The sequence below is a fragment of the Mobula birostris genome, chromosome 27, assembly GCF_030028105.1.
Source record: "Mobula birostris isolate sMobBir1 chromosome 27, sMobBir1.hap1, whole genome shotgun sequence".
In the NCBI taxonomy this organism is placed as follows: Eukaryota; Metazoa; Chordata; class Chondrichthyes; order Myliobatiformes; family Myliobatidae; genus Mobula; species Mobula birostris.
Window position 1 is genome coordinate 44,836,579 of NC_092396.1, and position 16,700 is coordinate 44,853,278.

The 16,700-nt window shown below is 41.6% G+C and overlaps 1 protein-coding gene across 7 annotated transcripts in view; it reads right to left on the reverse strand.

The window, feature by feature from the left end:
• The window catches only part of hspg2 (heparan sulfate proteoglycan 2), a 551,229-nt gene that overhangs the window by 173,188 nt on the left and 361,341 nt on the right, over positions 1–16,700 (reverse strand). For all 7 annotated transcript variants that reach the window (XM_072245063.1, XM_072245064.1, XM_072245068.1 and 4 more), the window contains 3 exons: positions 16,138–16,248; positions 13,299–13,399; positions 13,031–13,211 (listed from right to left, as the gene is read on the reverse strand). In XM_072245063.1, the coding sequence (XP_072101164.1) occupies positions 13,031–13,211; positions 13,299–13,399; positions 16,138–16,248 (393 nt within the window). The remainder of the gene's footprint in view (positions 1–13,030; positions 13,212–13,298; positions 13,400–16,137; positions 16,249–16,700) is intronic.

Genomic DNA, 16,700 nt, shown 5'->3' on the forward strand with positions numbered 1-16,700 from the left:
TGCTTGTTATTTATTGCTATTTATTTACTGTATATCTGCATTTGCAGTTTGTTTACAGTTCACAGTTACTAATGTTTACAGTTTCTGCTCTGTAGATTTGCTAAGAATGCCACAGAAAAAGAATCTCAGGGTATGTGGTGACACTCTGACAACAAAGTTTACTTTCAACTTAAAACTTCTCTACAGCTCATAAGACCATAAGACAAAGGAGCAGAAGTCGGCCATTCAGCCCATCAAGTCTGCTCCGCCATTTTATCATGAGCTGATCCATTCTCCCATTTAGTCCCACTCCCCCACCTTCTCACCACAACCTTTGAGGCCCTGGCTACTCAGATACCTATCAATCTCTGACTTAAATACACCCAATGACTTGGCCTCCACTGCCACCCGTGGCAACAAATTCCATAGATTCACCACGCTCTGGCTAAAATAATTTCTATTCATCTCTGTTCTGAATGGGTGCCCTTCAATCCTTAAGTCACGCCCTCTCGTACTAGACTCCCCCATCATGGGAAACAACTTTGCCACATCCACTGCCCATGCCTTTCAACATTTGAAATGTTTCTATGAGGTCCCCCCTCATTCTTCTAAACTCCAAGGAATACAGTCCAAGAGCGGACAAACGTTCCTCATATGTTAACCCTCTCATTCCCGGAATCCTCCTAGTGAATCTTCTCTGTACCCTCTCCAACGTCAGCACATCCTGTCTTAAATAAGGAGACCAAAACTGCCCACAGTACTCCAAGTGAGGTCTCACCAGCGCCTTATAGAGCCTAATCCTCCTTAATAATCTTACCATAGAACCATATAACATTACTGCACAGAAACAGACCTTTTGGCCCTTCTTGGCTGTGCTGAACCATTTTTCTGCCTAGTCCCACTGACCTGCACTTGGACCATATCCTGTCCAAGTTTTTCTTAAATGTTAGAAGTGAGCCCGCATTTACCACTTCATCTGGCAGGTCATTCCACACTCCCAACACTCTCTGTGTGAAGCACCCCTTAATGTTCCCATTAAACATTTCCACCCTCACCCTTAACTCATGTCCTCTGGTTTTTTTTCTCCCCTAGCCTCAGTGAAAAAAGCCTGCTTGCATTCACTCTATCTATACCCATCATAATTTTATATACCTCTATCAAATCTCCCCTTATTCTTCTATGCTCCAGGGAATAAAGTCCTAACCTATTCAACCTTTCTCACTTTCTCAAGTCCCATCAACATCCTTGTAAACTTTCTCTGCACTCTTTCAACCTTTTTAATATCCTTCCTGTAATTTAGTGACCAAAACTGTACACAATACTCCAAATTTGGCCTTATCAAAGCCTTATACAACCTCACCATAACATTCCAACTCTCCCTTTCTCTTCACCATTTACACCTCGGACTTCAACTACTGCACAGAGTCCTGTCATCTTCAGAAGTTTTCTGATGACTCTGCCATAGTTGGATGCATCAGCAAGGGAGATGAGGCTGAGTACAGGGCTACGGTAGGAAACTTTGTTACATGGTGTGAGCAGAATTATCTGCAGCTTAATGTGAAAAAGACTAAGGAGCTGGTGGTAGGCCTGAGGAGAGCTAAGGTACCGGTGACCCCTGTTTCCATCCAGGGAGTCAGTGTGGACATGGTGGAGGATTACAAATACCTGGGGATACGAATTGACAATAAACTGGACTGGTCAAAGAACACTGAGGCTGTCTACAAGAAGGGTCAGAGCTGTCTCTATTTCCTGAGGAGACTGAGGTCCTTTAACAGCTGCTGGATGATGCTGAGGATGCTCTACGAGTCTGTGGTGGCCAGTGCTATCATGTTTGTTGTTGTGTGCTGGGGCAGCAGGCTAGGGTAGTAGACACCAACAGAATCAACAAACTCATTTGTAAGGCCAGTGATGTTGTGGGGATGGAACTGGACTGTCTCACGGTGGTGTTTGAAAAGAGGATGCTGTCTAAGTTGCATGTCATTTTGGCCAACGTCTCCCATCCACTACATAATGTACTGGGTGGGCACAGGAGCACATTCAGCCAGAGACTCATTCCACCGAGATGCAACACACAGTGTTATAGGAAGTCATTCCTGCCTGTGGCCATCAAACTTTACAACTCCTCCCTTGGAGGGTCAGACACCCTGAGCCAATAGGCTGGTCTTGGACTTATTTCATAATTTACTGGCATAATTCACATATTATATTTAACTATTTATGGTTTTATTACTATTTATTATTTATGGTGCAAGTGTAACGAAAACCAACTTCCTCCGGGATCAATGAAGTCTGACTATGACTATACTCAATATGACTATACTAAAAAGGCCAATGTACCAAAAGCTCTCTTTACAACCCTATCTACCTGTGACGCCACTTTTAGGGAATTTTGTATCTGTATTCCCAGATCCCTCTGTTCCACTGCACTCCTCAGTGCCTTACCATGAACCCTGTATGTTCTACCTTGGTTTGTCCTTCCAAAGTGCAATACCTCACACTTGTCTACAGTATTGAACTCCATCTGCCATTTTTCAGCCCATTTTTCCAGCTGCTCTAAATCTCTCTGCAAGCCTTGAAAACCTTCCTCACTGTCCACTACATCTCCAATCTTTGTACCATCAGCAAATTTGCTGATCCAATTTACCACATTATCATTCAGATCATTGATATACAAACTTTTGTAGATGACAAATAGCAATGGACCCAGCATTGATCCCTGTGGCACACCACTAGTCACAGGCCTCCACTAAGAGAAGCAATCCTCCACTACCATTCTCTGGCTTCTTCCATTGAGCCAATGTCTAATCCAATTTACTACCTCTCCATGTATACCTAGCGACCGAATCTTCCTAACTAACCTCCCATGTGGGACCTTGTCAAAGGCTTTACTGAAATCCATGTAGACAACATCCACTGCCTTCCCTTCATCCACTTTCTTGGTAACCTCCTCGAAAAATTCTAATAGATTGGTTGAACATGACCTACCATGCACAAAGCCATGTTGACTCTCCCTAATAAGTCCCTGTCTATCCAAGTGCTATCTCTTAGATTCTATCTCTTAGTACTCCTTCCAATAACTTACCTACTACCGACGTCAAACTTACTGGCCTATAATTTCCAGGATTACTTTTCGATCCTTTTTTAAACAACGGAACAGCCTAAGCTCCAATCCTCCGGCACCTCACCTGTAGATACCAACATTTGAAATATATCTGCCAGGGTCCTTGCAATTTCAACACTAGTCTCCTTCAAGGTCCGAGGGAATACCCTGTCAGGTCCTGGGGATTTATCTACTCTGATTTGCCTCAAGACAGTAAGCACCTCCTCCTCCTCAACCTGTATAGGTTCCATGACCCCACTACTTGTTTGCCTTATTTCTATTGACTCCAAGCCAGTTTCCTTAGTAAATATAGATGCAAAAAACCCATTTAAGGTCTCCCCCATTTCTTTTGGCTCCATACATAGCCAACCACTCTGATCTTCAAGAGGTCCAATTTCATCCCTTACTATCCTTTTGCTCTTAATATACCTGTAGAAGCTCTATGGATTATCCTTCACCTTGACTGCCAAAGCAACCTCATGTCTTCTTTTAGCCCTCGTGATTTCTTTCTTAAGTATTTTCTTGCACTTTTTATACTCCTCAAGCACCTTATTTGCTCCCTGTTTCCTATACATGTCACACACCTCTCTTCTTTATCGGAGTTCCAATATCCCTTGAGAACCAAGGTTCCTTATTCTTATACTGCGTCCAGTACACTTCACCTGTGAGTCGGCTGAGGTGATATACTGCTTCCGGTACCCTTCACCTGTGAGTTGGCTGGGGTGATGTACTGTGTCCGGTGCTCCCAATGTGGCCTTCTATATATTGGCGAGACCCAACGCAGACTGGGAGATCGTTTTGCTGAACACCTATGCTCTGTCCGCCAGAGAAAGCAGGATCTCCCAGTGGCCACACATTTTAATTTACATCCCATTCCCATTCTGACATGTCTATCCACAGCCTCCTCTACTGTAAAGATGAAGCCACACTCAAGTTGGAGGAACAACACCTTATATTCGTCTGGGTAGCCTCCAACCTGATGGCATGAACATTGACTTCTCAAACTTCCGCTAATGCCCCACCTCCCCCTCGTACCCTATCCGTTATTTATTTATATACACACATTCTTTTTCTCTCTCTCCTTTTTCTCCCTCTGTCCCTCTCACTATACCCCTTGCCCATCTTCTGGGTTTTCCCCCCCTCCCCCTTTTCTTTCTCCTTGGGCCTCCTGTCCCATGATCCTCTCATATTCCTTTTGCCAATCACCTGTCCAGCTCTTGGCTCTATCCCTCCCCCTCCTGTCTTCTCCTATCATTTCGGATCTCCCCCTCCCCCTCCAACTTTCAAATCTCTTACTAGCTCTTTTTCAGTTAGTCCTGACGAAGCGTCTCGGCCCAAAACGTGGACTGTACCTCTTCCTAGAGATGCTGCCTGGCCTGCTGTGTTAACCAGCAACTTTTATGTGTATTGAACAAAATAAAAACACTTCTTCACCTTTGCTCCACAATAAACTGAGGTAATAATTGATCACAGACTGGTTTTGGATGAAGATGTGACTTGAGAATGTTAGCCGTGCAATCACGATGGGCTAGTCCGGCAACACGCAGGACAACTGCGATGGGCTAGTCCGGCAACACGCAGGGCAACCGCGATGGGCTGGTCCGGCAACCGCGATGGGCCGGTTCGGCAACACGCAGGGCAACCGCGATGGGCCGGTCAGACAACACGCAGGACAATCGCAATGGGCTGGTCCGGCAACCGCGATGGGCCGGTTCGGCAACACGCAGGGCAACCGCGATGGGCCGGTTCGGCAACACGCAGGGCAACCGCGATGGGCCGGTCCGACAACACGCAGGACAATCGCAATGGGCTAGTCCTACAACACATAGGATAATTGTGATGGGCTTGCCCTATAACACTGATGCAAGCTGGCAGCCTAAAAAAGCCATCAAGTTAATTTTGCACTCCCTGTGCCAGTTTGGCAATGGATGAGCTCACATAATTACAATGTAAAGAGAAGAGAGCACAGAATTACGACAAAAACAGCTGGGATTACAGCCAGTTTTTGGTTGGATTACAGCAACAGTGTAAAGAGTCAGTTTTTGTTATTTATGCTGATGGATGCAGTGAATGGTGGGGACAGTGACACATTAACTCTTCGTTCAACATCATTCAAACTCTTGTTTAATTTTTTCATAGGCAAATTGTTACTAGAAGTCACAGATTCTGTTTCTCCAACTATTTAAATGTTATCTGTACATTAATAATCTGCTGAAAATTTCAGAAACACTTTGCCAAAGTTTAGTAGGCAGTAACAGCAATGAGTCAATGTATCGAGCTCTGGGTGAATAAATGGACAAAAGCCATTTAGTGACACCGTAGTTACATGTTTAAAATTAATTGTGACATCTAATCTAACAATCAATCCATCATGATTTTCATACTTTAGCTGCTGTACCAATTAAAACATTTAAATTTAAAACTTCAAAGGCATTTGCCTGTATTTTCTAGAAACCGGAAGGGGCCATTTTCTCTCAAATTTATTGCACATCTACTCAGTTTGATCACTGTCCTAACTCCATTTAATTTAGTAAAGTTCGGACAACCTCAGTTTGGAAATCTTCAGTTCAGCTTCTGCCTCAGCAGTTCTGGCTGATTGCCACCAATGCTCGTACCTTCCACCATCAGCCCTGAGTGGCTCCTTCTGCTAAGAGTTCTCAACCACCATCCCCGGCCCCCGTCAACACTGTTTGTGGTGGATGGTCCACATGAGGAAATCATTTCCCTTCATCTAGCCATTCATATAACCACAAACATCCCACTTGGGTTACTCTTAAAAAAAACCCTAAACTCAAAAGAACAGGCCCCTAATCAAACCAGGCTGACTTTATTTGAACCCTTTAATTCCCATAACATTGATGTCAACACACGTCCTGATGCCTTAAGACAATATACAAATTCAGGAGGTGCCTATGGCAAAATGGGTTTAATGCGATAACTGTGAAGTGTTTAAAGACCCATTCAACTGGTGTCTTGCTGCTCCCTGACATAAACTAATCTACTTTTGTATTGTTCATGATGTTTAATTTGCAATTTGTCTTTCAACCCCACCCCACCTATTACCTCACAGCATTATAAACCACACTCTGGTTCAATAGCATTTATACAAAATGACCTTCTCCATGACCTTACCAACTTCACTCACACCACAAAAACAATCACAAAAAGTAAAAAAGGAATAAGTTAGGAATAAAATCAGGTGTGTACAAGAAAGGCATGCTGACCTATTGTCTGGTCTGAAATGAAAGCAAAGTGATGTTTTGTGGCCATGCACTGAGAAATCATGCCAGAAGTAAATCACGTTAAGGCTGTCTGCATTCTGCTTGCATGCACTGCTACAATAGCACAATGTGTGAGAATTAACTGGAGCCAAATCAAGCATCCTAGTTATATCTGTTATCAAAATGAAGATTGGTGTACGCTCTCCATTTGGAAATACTTCAAGAGCTGGCTGGAAGGAGCTGCCAGGTGTTGACTGGTCCTTTTCTAAATGCTTTTACCACAGGCCTGATGGAATCGAAGAGAAGATAATCTTTCCCAAAGCTCACATGGAGGTGGGATTTTGTGATGCAGCAGGATCGCCCCACAGTAATGGGTAAGGCGTCTGCTTGGGGGCAATATGACGTGGTTGAAGGAGGAAACTGCACCTTTGTTGATGGACGTAGGGCAAGTATGACAAGAAAGGCCTGAGTGGCCTTTTGTTTAGAGATGCACTGGAGATGTGAATTTGGTGGGGTAGTGAGTTGGATTCAAACTTGCTGGGCTCATCCTTTAAATGTTCCCCTGTCTTTTCATTTTATATATTTATATTGACATAAAGGTGGCTATTCAGCCCATCAGATCTATACTGGCTCCTGGAGAGCAACTGTATTCATGCCACTCCCCCTCTGCTCATTCTTTTATACCCTGCAACTCAAAGAACGCACACCAATTTCTCGAAGGGATACTGGAGAGAGATCTGTAAATAAGAAGGATTGAAGAAAAAAAATCATAATCACATGATGCTGACTTACGTTGACTGTATCCTACTGTTTCAAATGCCTGAAACTGGATCTGTGATGTAGCTGTGGAGTTAACAGGTCAGATTAAGTATCAAGTCACTTTGCAATGCATGTGAGAACATATCCCGTTCTTCCATAAATAATAGAAGACTTCAAACCGAACAACATGAAACCCACCACAATAAACTTGGTTCACACTCTGAAGTGTATGATGTAATTTCACTGAAATTTTTTAAGTGCTTTACTTGCAGCATTAACCTAGCAACCCAGACATTACAAAACTATATCAATACAGAATGCTGCAAGTATTTACAACTGGTTAATTTACCCCAGGTATTGGCCACACTGAAATATTTTGGAATTTGCTTCTCCTGCTCTTGTCTCACTGGACCAGGTTATATAAACTAACAGATGAGTCATGCTTCTTTTGAAGAGACATGGATTGGACATCACAGAATGTAATTGCACAGGGTCAAAGTTTGCCACAAAATAACACCAAACTTAGTTCCAAATAACAATAATTACAAAAAGGTCTAAACACATCAGCTTTGTATTCAGATCAAAATTACACACTGGTTTGAATAAAGAAACCAAGAGGTTAGAGATTTTGATCCACAACCGCAGTCAGGGTGTAGTGTATAGCACAAACCCATGGTGACATCAGTAAATAATGTCAACAACCATCAGCTAATTGTCAGTGCATTATCCCAGCTGACGTGACTCCATCATACTTGGGGAAAATCAGCACAAGTTCATGAAACAAAACTTGTGATTGATAATCATACCTGGCAGTTTTGACGCTGTAACTGGTACAATAAATTAGAGGCAGGGTATGTGATGTATTTGGGTTTCCAGAAGGCCTTTGATGACGTTTCATACAAGATGGCAGCGTGAAAAATGAATGCTGATGGAACTAAGGGCCATATAGAGGCAGAGATTGAAAAATGGTTGAAGAAAGGGATGGGAATAAATGAACCTTCCTTGGGAAGGCAGACAGTTATGCAGAGATCAGAGATGGGCCCCAGCTATTCTTAATAGGTATATTTGTATGATTTGAATAACAGAACTGATGTATATAAGTATGCTATTACACAGAACAAGGTGAGATTGTGAAAAGAACGCAAAGAGGCCAAATACCTGCCAAGTACAGTAATGACGAGGACATGTGAAAGCCTGTGCTTGTGTTGCTGTAGTAGCTAAACGTCTCACTGCACCAGTGGATACGCGCATTGGTGTGCATGACAATAAACTTGACTTTCACATTGAAATGTGAAGTTCTCCACTTCGATAAGGAAAAGAAAAAGGCGCAACAGAAAGGCTGACGTGCAAAGGAATCTGGCAGTCCTTGTACACCGGCCGCCAAAAGCACACATGAAGGTGTGCAAGTAGTTAAAATGATAAATCGTACATTAGACTTCATTGTAAGAGGCCCTGAATACAGGAGCAAAGATGTCACTCTCCCACAGCTGGAGAACCAGGCATAGCTTTGGGCTCCTTACCTACAAAAGGAAATACCTGGCACTAAGAGAGTGCAACAGAGCACTTGAGATTTACTATTCACTGGAATTTTGTCAGATGAGAGCAGATCAATTGAAATGTCTGGATTTCTGCCAGTACTCAACAAGCTGAATGCAGGGAGGATGTCTGTCCTGGCTGAGGGTTTTAAAACCAGAGGTTACAGTCTAAAGGTGTGGGGTAACTGATTTCAGTCTGTTGAGGAGAAATCTCCTGAGACAAGGATGGCGAAACTGTGGAATTTTCCATCACAGAGAGCAGTGGAGGTCAAGTTACTGAAAGAAAGAGATGGAGAGATTTCCAGGCTCAAAGACAAGAACAAGGAGGGAAGAAAGAGCATGTAGTAATAAGGCAGAGCATCACCTAGATCGTTTTGAATGGTAGAACTATTCAAGAGGCTGAATAGTTTATTCTGCTGTTATTTTTCTATGCATCTAGTTTCACAGATGCACTTAACTAGAAAGAGATAAAGTTAAACAGAGCATTAAAACTATGAAGCATTAATTCTTATCACAAATAAAGTACATTTCATACATATTCTTGCAGTAACTGATGAGTCTAAGGGAAGTACCTCTTACAGTGTTGCAATAACTAACTTTATTTTTCAAGTTAAACACCACAAAACAGAAAAGGGGTAAAATATATTTCTGCATGAAAAATGAAGCAACCCACCTCTCCAATAATAAGCACTGAAATTCACTTGCCATCACAGAATGGCAACAACAGGCTTTGAATGTAGTGTAGCAGAAGATAATTACATGGAAAAATTAAAAGCAGAAAATACTGGAAGCGTTCAGCAGCCTAAGCAGCATTTGTGAAAACATTCTTTGCAACTCCCACCACATTCAATGGGACCTCACCACCAAAAACATCTTTATCTGTGCCCCCACTCTCCATTTTCCACAGAGATTGCTCCCTCCCTGCTTCCTTTCCCCACTTGTCCCTCCCCACTCATTAACCTCTGATGTGATATACCTGCCCATTCACCTCTTCCTTCACCTACGTTCAGGTCCTGAAACAGTCCTTTCAGGTGAGGCAGCACTTCACCTGTGAATCTGCTGGGGTCATCTATTGCAGCGGTCTCCAACCACTGGGCCGCAAAGCTTATGCTACTGGGCCGCGAGGAAACGATATGAGTCAGCTGCACCTTTCCTCATTCCTTGTCACGCACTGTTGAACTTGAACGTAGGGTTGCCAACTGTCCCATATTCGCCAGGACATCCCGTATATTGGGCTAAATTGGTTTGTCCCATACAGGACCACCTTTGTCCCATATTTCCCCCGCTAAGGTAGAGCACTCCTATGAAACCTTTCATGCTGAAATGGCGTACAGCAAAGAAGCAATCACCATTAATTTATATGGGAAAAATTTTTGAGTGTTCTCAGACCCAAAAAATAGCCTACCAAATCATACCAAATAACACATAAAACCTAAAATAGTTCTAACATATAGTAAAAACATTAATGATATGATAAATACACAGCTTATATAAAGTAGGAATAATGTATGTACAGTGTAGTCGGGAAGATTAAGGCAAAACCGATTTGTGGGGAAAAAAAAATTGGTATGTACACACATGCGCACATCACATATGCAAACGTCATGCATGTGCACACAGGAGCCCGCGCAAGGCTTCATGGTTATGGTAGTCTTTCTTGGGGTAAACACAGGTGTCTCGTCAACACACACAAAACAGTGCTGGTGAACGCAGCAGGCCAGGCAGCATCTATAGGAAGAGGTATAGTCGATGTTTCGGGCAGAGACCCTTTGGCAGGATTTGTCTGCTAATTTTGTCCCTTATTTGGGAGTGAGGAAGTTGGCAACCCTAACTGTAAAAGACATGCTGAGGTGAGTTTAATCCTACTTGAACACCACCCCCCCCCCGCCCCGTCAGCCGGTCCGCAAGAATATTGTCAATATTAAACTGGTCCGTGGTGCAAAAAACGGTTGGGGACCCCTGATCTATTGTATCCAGTGCTCCTGGTGTGGTCTCTTCTACACGGGTCAGACATGATGTAGACTGGAGGGCCACTTTGTCAACTATGTCCGCTCCATCCACAAAAAGCAGAATTTCCTAGTGGCTATCCATTTTAATTCCTATCCCCATTCCCATTCCGACATGACTTAGACTCAATGGAGGCATGGCAATATATTGCCAAGTCAGAATGGTGTGCATCCTTCAGAAGGTAGGGCTCCCATGTACCTGCTGTACTGTCCTTGGTGGTACAGGTTGTGGGCTTGGGAGATGCTATAGAGTATCCTGTAACTGCATTACATTTTGTTGACAGGGTTGTCTACAGCCACCACCGGTGGTAGAGGGGATGTTGTTTAACAAGGCAGGTGGATTTTATAGAATAATTGGTTTGAGACAAAGCTCTTTGCCAAATTAATCAGGGGCTTACTACAGTACCAGCTGCAGTGGAATGAATAGCATGGATGGTTTGTGAAGCTAGACCAGCTTGTTGTATCAGTGCTGACATGCTGAGGAGACCATGAGATGGGTTCACCTCCCAGCTTGAGACACTTGATTCAAACCCTTCCACCGTTGTGACAAAAGAACTGGCATATGCCATCATTTGTAGACCTGTTTTCTGGAAAGACTGGCTTCAATCAATGAAAGCCTTTTCTAAAATCCTTTCTACAAATCTCCAAAGCAGGCAGGAAAGGCTGAATGAAAACAGCAAGTTTATTAAAATTAACACATAAGGCAGGATTGGAATGAATTGATTGGATAGATTCCAATTGAATGCATTGGGTCAGAATTGATTTCGTGAATGTAAATTTTTGTATGTAATTTCTTTTTCTTACCTCATTTTAGAGGAAAGGGTTTAACTTCAATATAGCTACCCAACTTTGTTCTGAACACCATTCAGCAACAGTAATAAAATGTTATTAAAATGTAAATTTCAGAGTATAACTAAACAGCTCTGTCAGAAACTAGTGATATTCAAAATAAGCTTCCACAGCTCTGGGAAAAGCAAAGTTGTTTTTAATTGGAATTCCCACCTCTTATCTCGTTGAATGTGGCTCTTCGCCTGTTATCAAAAGCTTGTAACCATCTTGATGTTGTGAAAAGTGGTGATCTTCGACTCCCTTTAACCAAGTTGCAACAAGGTATTCAAAAACTTGCTAGTTTGCAACAGTTGCAAGGACCTCACTAAATACTCAAAGTAACAATATTAAGCACTTTTTTGCTGTAGATTGAAAGAATATTATATTATAAATAAAATATCCTATTCAGAGCAATGAAATAGTTTTATTTTTCATATACACCTGTAACATTATATTTAGACCCAATGGAGGCTTCTTCTTCTTCATGTGCCTTGCGCATTACACGCTTGGGCGATCATGGCTCTCTACATCGAATGATCCCTTGCAGTGTCAATGTTATCTTGCACACTTAGATCTGTTAGTTCTTTCACAGCGTCCATATATTTTCTTCTTTGCCTTTCTCTTCCGCGTTTCCCAGGCATATGGTCTTGTAATATAAGGCATTCTACTTCTGCCTTTATGATGCCATGGCCCAGGAATTTAAGTTTCAACTCATTTAATGTTCTCATTAAAGATCTTTTTGCTTGGGCACATTGGGGTACTGTCTCATTAGTTACCCTATCTCTATGATATTTTCAGCATTCTTCTAAGAAACCACATTTCTGTTGCTTCTAAGTTTCTTTGGAGTTCTGGTGTTATAGTCCATGTTTCAGAAGCATTCAGCAAGATTGACCAGATGTAACATTTTAGTAGCCTAAGCCTTGTTGTCATAGAAATGTGTCTGTTGGTAAAATTGGGTTTCACTTTTTGGAAGTTGGTTTTGGCAATGGCAATTCTTCTTTTTATGAAGGCATTGGGTCTAAATATAATATATATGAATACTTACCATCTGTTAAAACATAAATATTTGCTGTATATTAGAATATTTAGAACAGTTGTCCAAAAATAACTTCAGCAACTAATGCAGACTGTGGAGGGCGGGGGTCCACAAGCATAAGAAGGTCGTGAACCACTCAGCTAGTCCACGTACTGGGATTGAAAGCTGCTGAAATTTACAGCTTTGTCCAACAAAATCTGGATTGTAAGAATGACATCAGAGTCAATTAATAACGTTTTATTCCAAATTAATCTCTATTATATTGCTAAAAATCAAAAGTCATCATTATTTATATGATTTTAGCTTGATGTACCAAGGCCAGATGGCACGAAAGGGATTAATGACAATCTAGGTTACATCCTAAGGCAGCAACTGAAAAGTTCAGAGAGGTGAAGCAAAGGTTTAGCTGTAACATTCAGAAAGCAAAGGATGAAGAGACAGACAGAGAGATGTTGTACTTCAAAGTGCAGTGCTGTTGCAGTTCAAAGTGCAAGGGAGAGAAGTTGTGAATGCCATGCACCATTGAAGAAGAGGATAATGAGTATTTGACAGTGTAGATCACAAACCTGACACGTGTAGGACAGCAGTGCCTTCGTCCATTGCAAGCATGTTGGAGCCCGTGCAGACATATACGCCAGCATCCTCTGGACGAACGTTACGTATGGTCAAGATTCCATTGAAGTCCACTGCAGTGCTTGGCAGTTTACCTCCAAGCTGACGGGTCCACACTAGTGTGTATGCTGGGGACTAGAGGTCACATCAATCATCACAGTTTGCTTCAGAAATGAGCAGCTGATAGGTGGTACATCTGACTGCTGAATATATGTTGCATACCTGACTCTTTGCTGTGCAGATGAAACTGACAGTGACGCCAGTTATCACAGTCTGTGTCTTTGGTTCTTCCACTGTCACAGTTATGGCTTTGAAAGAAGGGGCTGTGGAGAGAATTGGTCAAAGCATATCACAGACTTTTATCTACATGCAATCTCTATCTGGATTTTTTTAAAATCAAGGGTATCACAGTGAAAAGCCCAGTTCTGGACACACATAAATAGAAAATCTAGGAGTAGCTGTTCTGAGACAATGTAAACCAAGTTAAGCCTTTATTATGAAACTAGTGTAAATCAAAAAGAAACAATACACTGTTTCAGATAATAAATGTGAGAGGGAAAATATTAACTCAGAGCTGGTGTGTTTTGCTGGACAGCTGCTTCAGGCACTAAATTATATCACATTTAAATTGTACAGTTTTTAGCATGTACTTTATATACAACATCCATCAAGAACATTTAACATAGAACATAGAGTATTACAGCTCAGTACTGGCCTTTTGTCCCAAGATGCTGTGCAAATATTTAACTTACTCCAAGATCAAGCTCACCCTACATTTTTCTTTCATCTTGTGTCTTTTAAATGTCCCAAATGTCTCTGTCTCTAACACCATCCACAGCAGCATGTTCCACACACTTGCCATCTCTGTATGAAAAAACTACTTCTGGCATCCCTCTTTCACTTTTCTCCAATCATCTTGCATAACTATGTCCTTTTGCATTAGCCATTTTTGCTCTGGGAAAAAATTGCGCACTCTATCTATGCCTCTTACCACCTTACACACCTCTGTCAAGTCATCTCTCATTCTCCTTCACTCCAAAGAGAAAAGCCCTAGCTTGCCCACCCTTTCCCCATAAAACATATTCGCTAATCCTGGTAAATCTAATCTACACCCTCTCTAGCCTCAGGAGTAGTAGCCGAAGATTGGAAGTTGGCAAATGTTATTCCTTAGTTCCAGAAAGGTACTAGGGATAATCCTGGCAATAACAGAACATTAAACCAGAATAGGCACATTGCTTCTCCTCTGCCAGTCTATCATGTCTAATTTATTATCCCTCTCAATCCCATTCTGCTGCCTTCTGCTCATAACCTTCGACACCCTTACTAATCAAGAACATATCAACTTCACTTTAAATATACCCATTGACTTGGCCTCCACAGCAATCTGTGACAATGAATTCACAGATCCACCACCCTCTGGCGAAAGAAATTCCTCATCTCTGTTCTAAAGGGACATCCTTCTATTCCGAGGCTGTGCCCTCTGGTTCTAGACCCCCCCACTATAGAAAAACATCCACTCCATATACATCTATCTAGATCTTTACATATTCAAATAGTTTTCAATGAGATCTCATCTCATTCTTCTAAACTCCAGCAAGAACAGGGCCAGAGACATCAAACATTCCTCATGCATTAACCCTTTAATTTCTGGAATTATTCTCGTGAACCTCCTCTGCACCCGCTCCAATGCCAGCACATCTTTCTTTCATAAGGGGCCTAAAACTGCTCACAATACTCCAAGTGTAGTCGGACCAATGCCTTATAACGCCTCAGCATTACATTCTTGCTTTTATGTTCCAGTCCTCTCGATGTGAGTGCTATCATTGCATTTGCCTTCCTTACCATCAAATCAATGGGGAAGCTGAACTTCCGAGAATCCTGCACAAGTCCTCCAAGTCCATTTGCACCTCTGATTTCTGAATTGTCTATCATGTAGAAGATATCCTACATCTTTATTCCTTCTAGCAAAATGCCTGATCATACACATTCCCTGCACTACATTCCAGCGAGTTTTATGTCAGTGGTGAGTAAACTATTGGAGAAGATTCTTAGAGACACGATTTATGGGCATTTGAAGGAGTAATGTCTGATTAGGGATGGTCAGCACAGCTTAGTGAGAGGCAGGCTGTGCTTCATGAGGCTGATCAATTTCTTTGAGAAAGTTCCCCACACAGGTCACACTACACCCTGGAGCCATGAGGTTCTATCTAAGATTTAAATTGAGAAGGGGGTTTCAACACTCACATCAAACCGGAAGTAACTGAAATAAATGAATTGTATCTGGTTTAAAGGGACAGACCAGTCGTTAGCTTTCACTCAAAGTGCTCGGAGCAGAGCCCCTTAATGCACTGCGAGCTCTTCAGAAATATAATTGAGCCTTGGCTCTGACCACAACTGAAGAATGTATAGAACTATTTTAGCTAACAAATTCCCTCCCTTGGGGCTCATTAAGCTAATGTTAATAGCTGTCCACATACTGCCCAAAGTTTGTTTGGAGCATATTGACTACAATTTAGAAAGAAATATCACACTCTAGAGTATCTGTAACACACACTGCGACTTGAAGGCAATAATAAATTTGTTACTGTAGGTTTATGGCTACACGGTGAAAAGTACTCCCGCAGTTAAATAAATTTACAATATATATGTCATTTTTGTCAATGTTAACATCTGAAAAAAATTATCAGGAAGACGTGCAGTAACTAAAAGGACTATAGTTTTGTATATAATATAATTTGTAAAGTATAAAAGATTTGGCTCTTTTGTCTGCAGGGTAGAAACTGGGACACAGAAAAACATGTCTACATAAACCCATGGAGCAGTCAATCATTTTCAAACTCAATTGATTCTAACTTTAAAATGACATAGGAACAGATTATCATAATGCCAAAACGACAATAAGACATCAAATACCTGCAAGGAACAGATATGGAAAAAGACACAAGCTTGCATTCTCCCAGAAAAATGACCGAGATTGGTGAGGTTTGTTCCAATATTGCAGAGAGTTATTCAATGTGCAGTGTAAAGTTCAATTAATTTTACATCATTTTCTCAAACTCACCAGAAACAATGACTTCAACCTGACTTGAATTGGTGCGCTCTAAATTTCGGCATGTACATATATAAATCCCAGCATCAGATGGGTTGATTTCATGGATCAAAAGTTCTTCTCCTGAAAGTGAAGGAAGCAGTGGAAACTGATGAGGCATGTTGATACAGCATCAACTATACCAGCTCTTCCAAAATTCTATCAAGCTTTCAGTGGCCAGCTGCCTACAGCAGCAAAGGAAATTGTCTATACATCCAGTCAGCCAACTTCAATATCCAATTAGATCAATATTGTTACAAAAAATCTTATCCTTCTACATTTAAAAACAAACATTGCATTAGACAAGCAGATTCCTTTTCAAGACTTTTCTAAAGTTAATGGTTACTTGTGAGCACATTGACTGGAAAAATTCTGTCACAAGAATGCGCGCCTTAAGAGCATAATCTCTTGTTTTCCTATTTAGAGATACAATTTTCCTCAGGCTAGCACTATACTGAATAGTGGAATCCAAAGTAAAACATTCCTGGACCTTTCAGCAAATCAAGAGCAATATTTATGCTCAATAGCCAATTCGC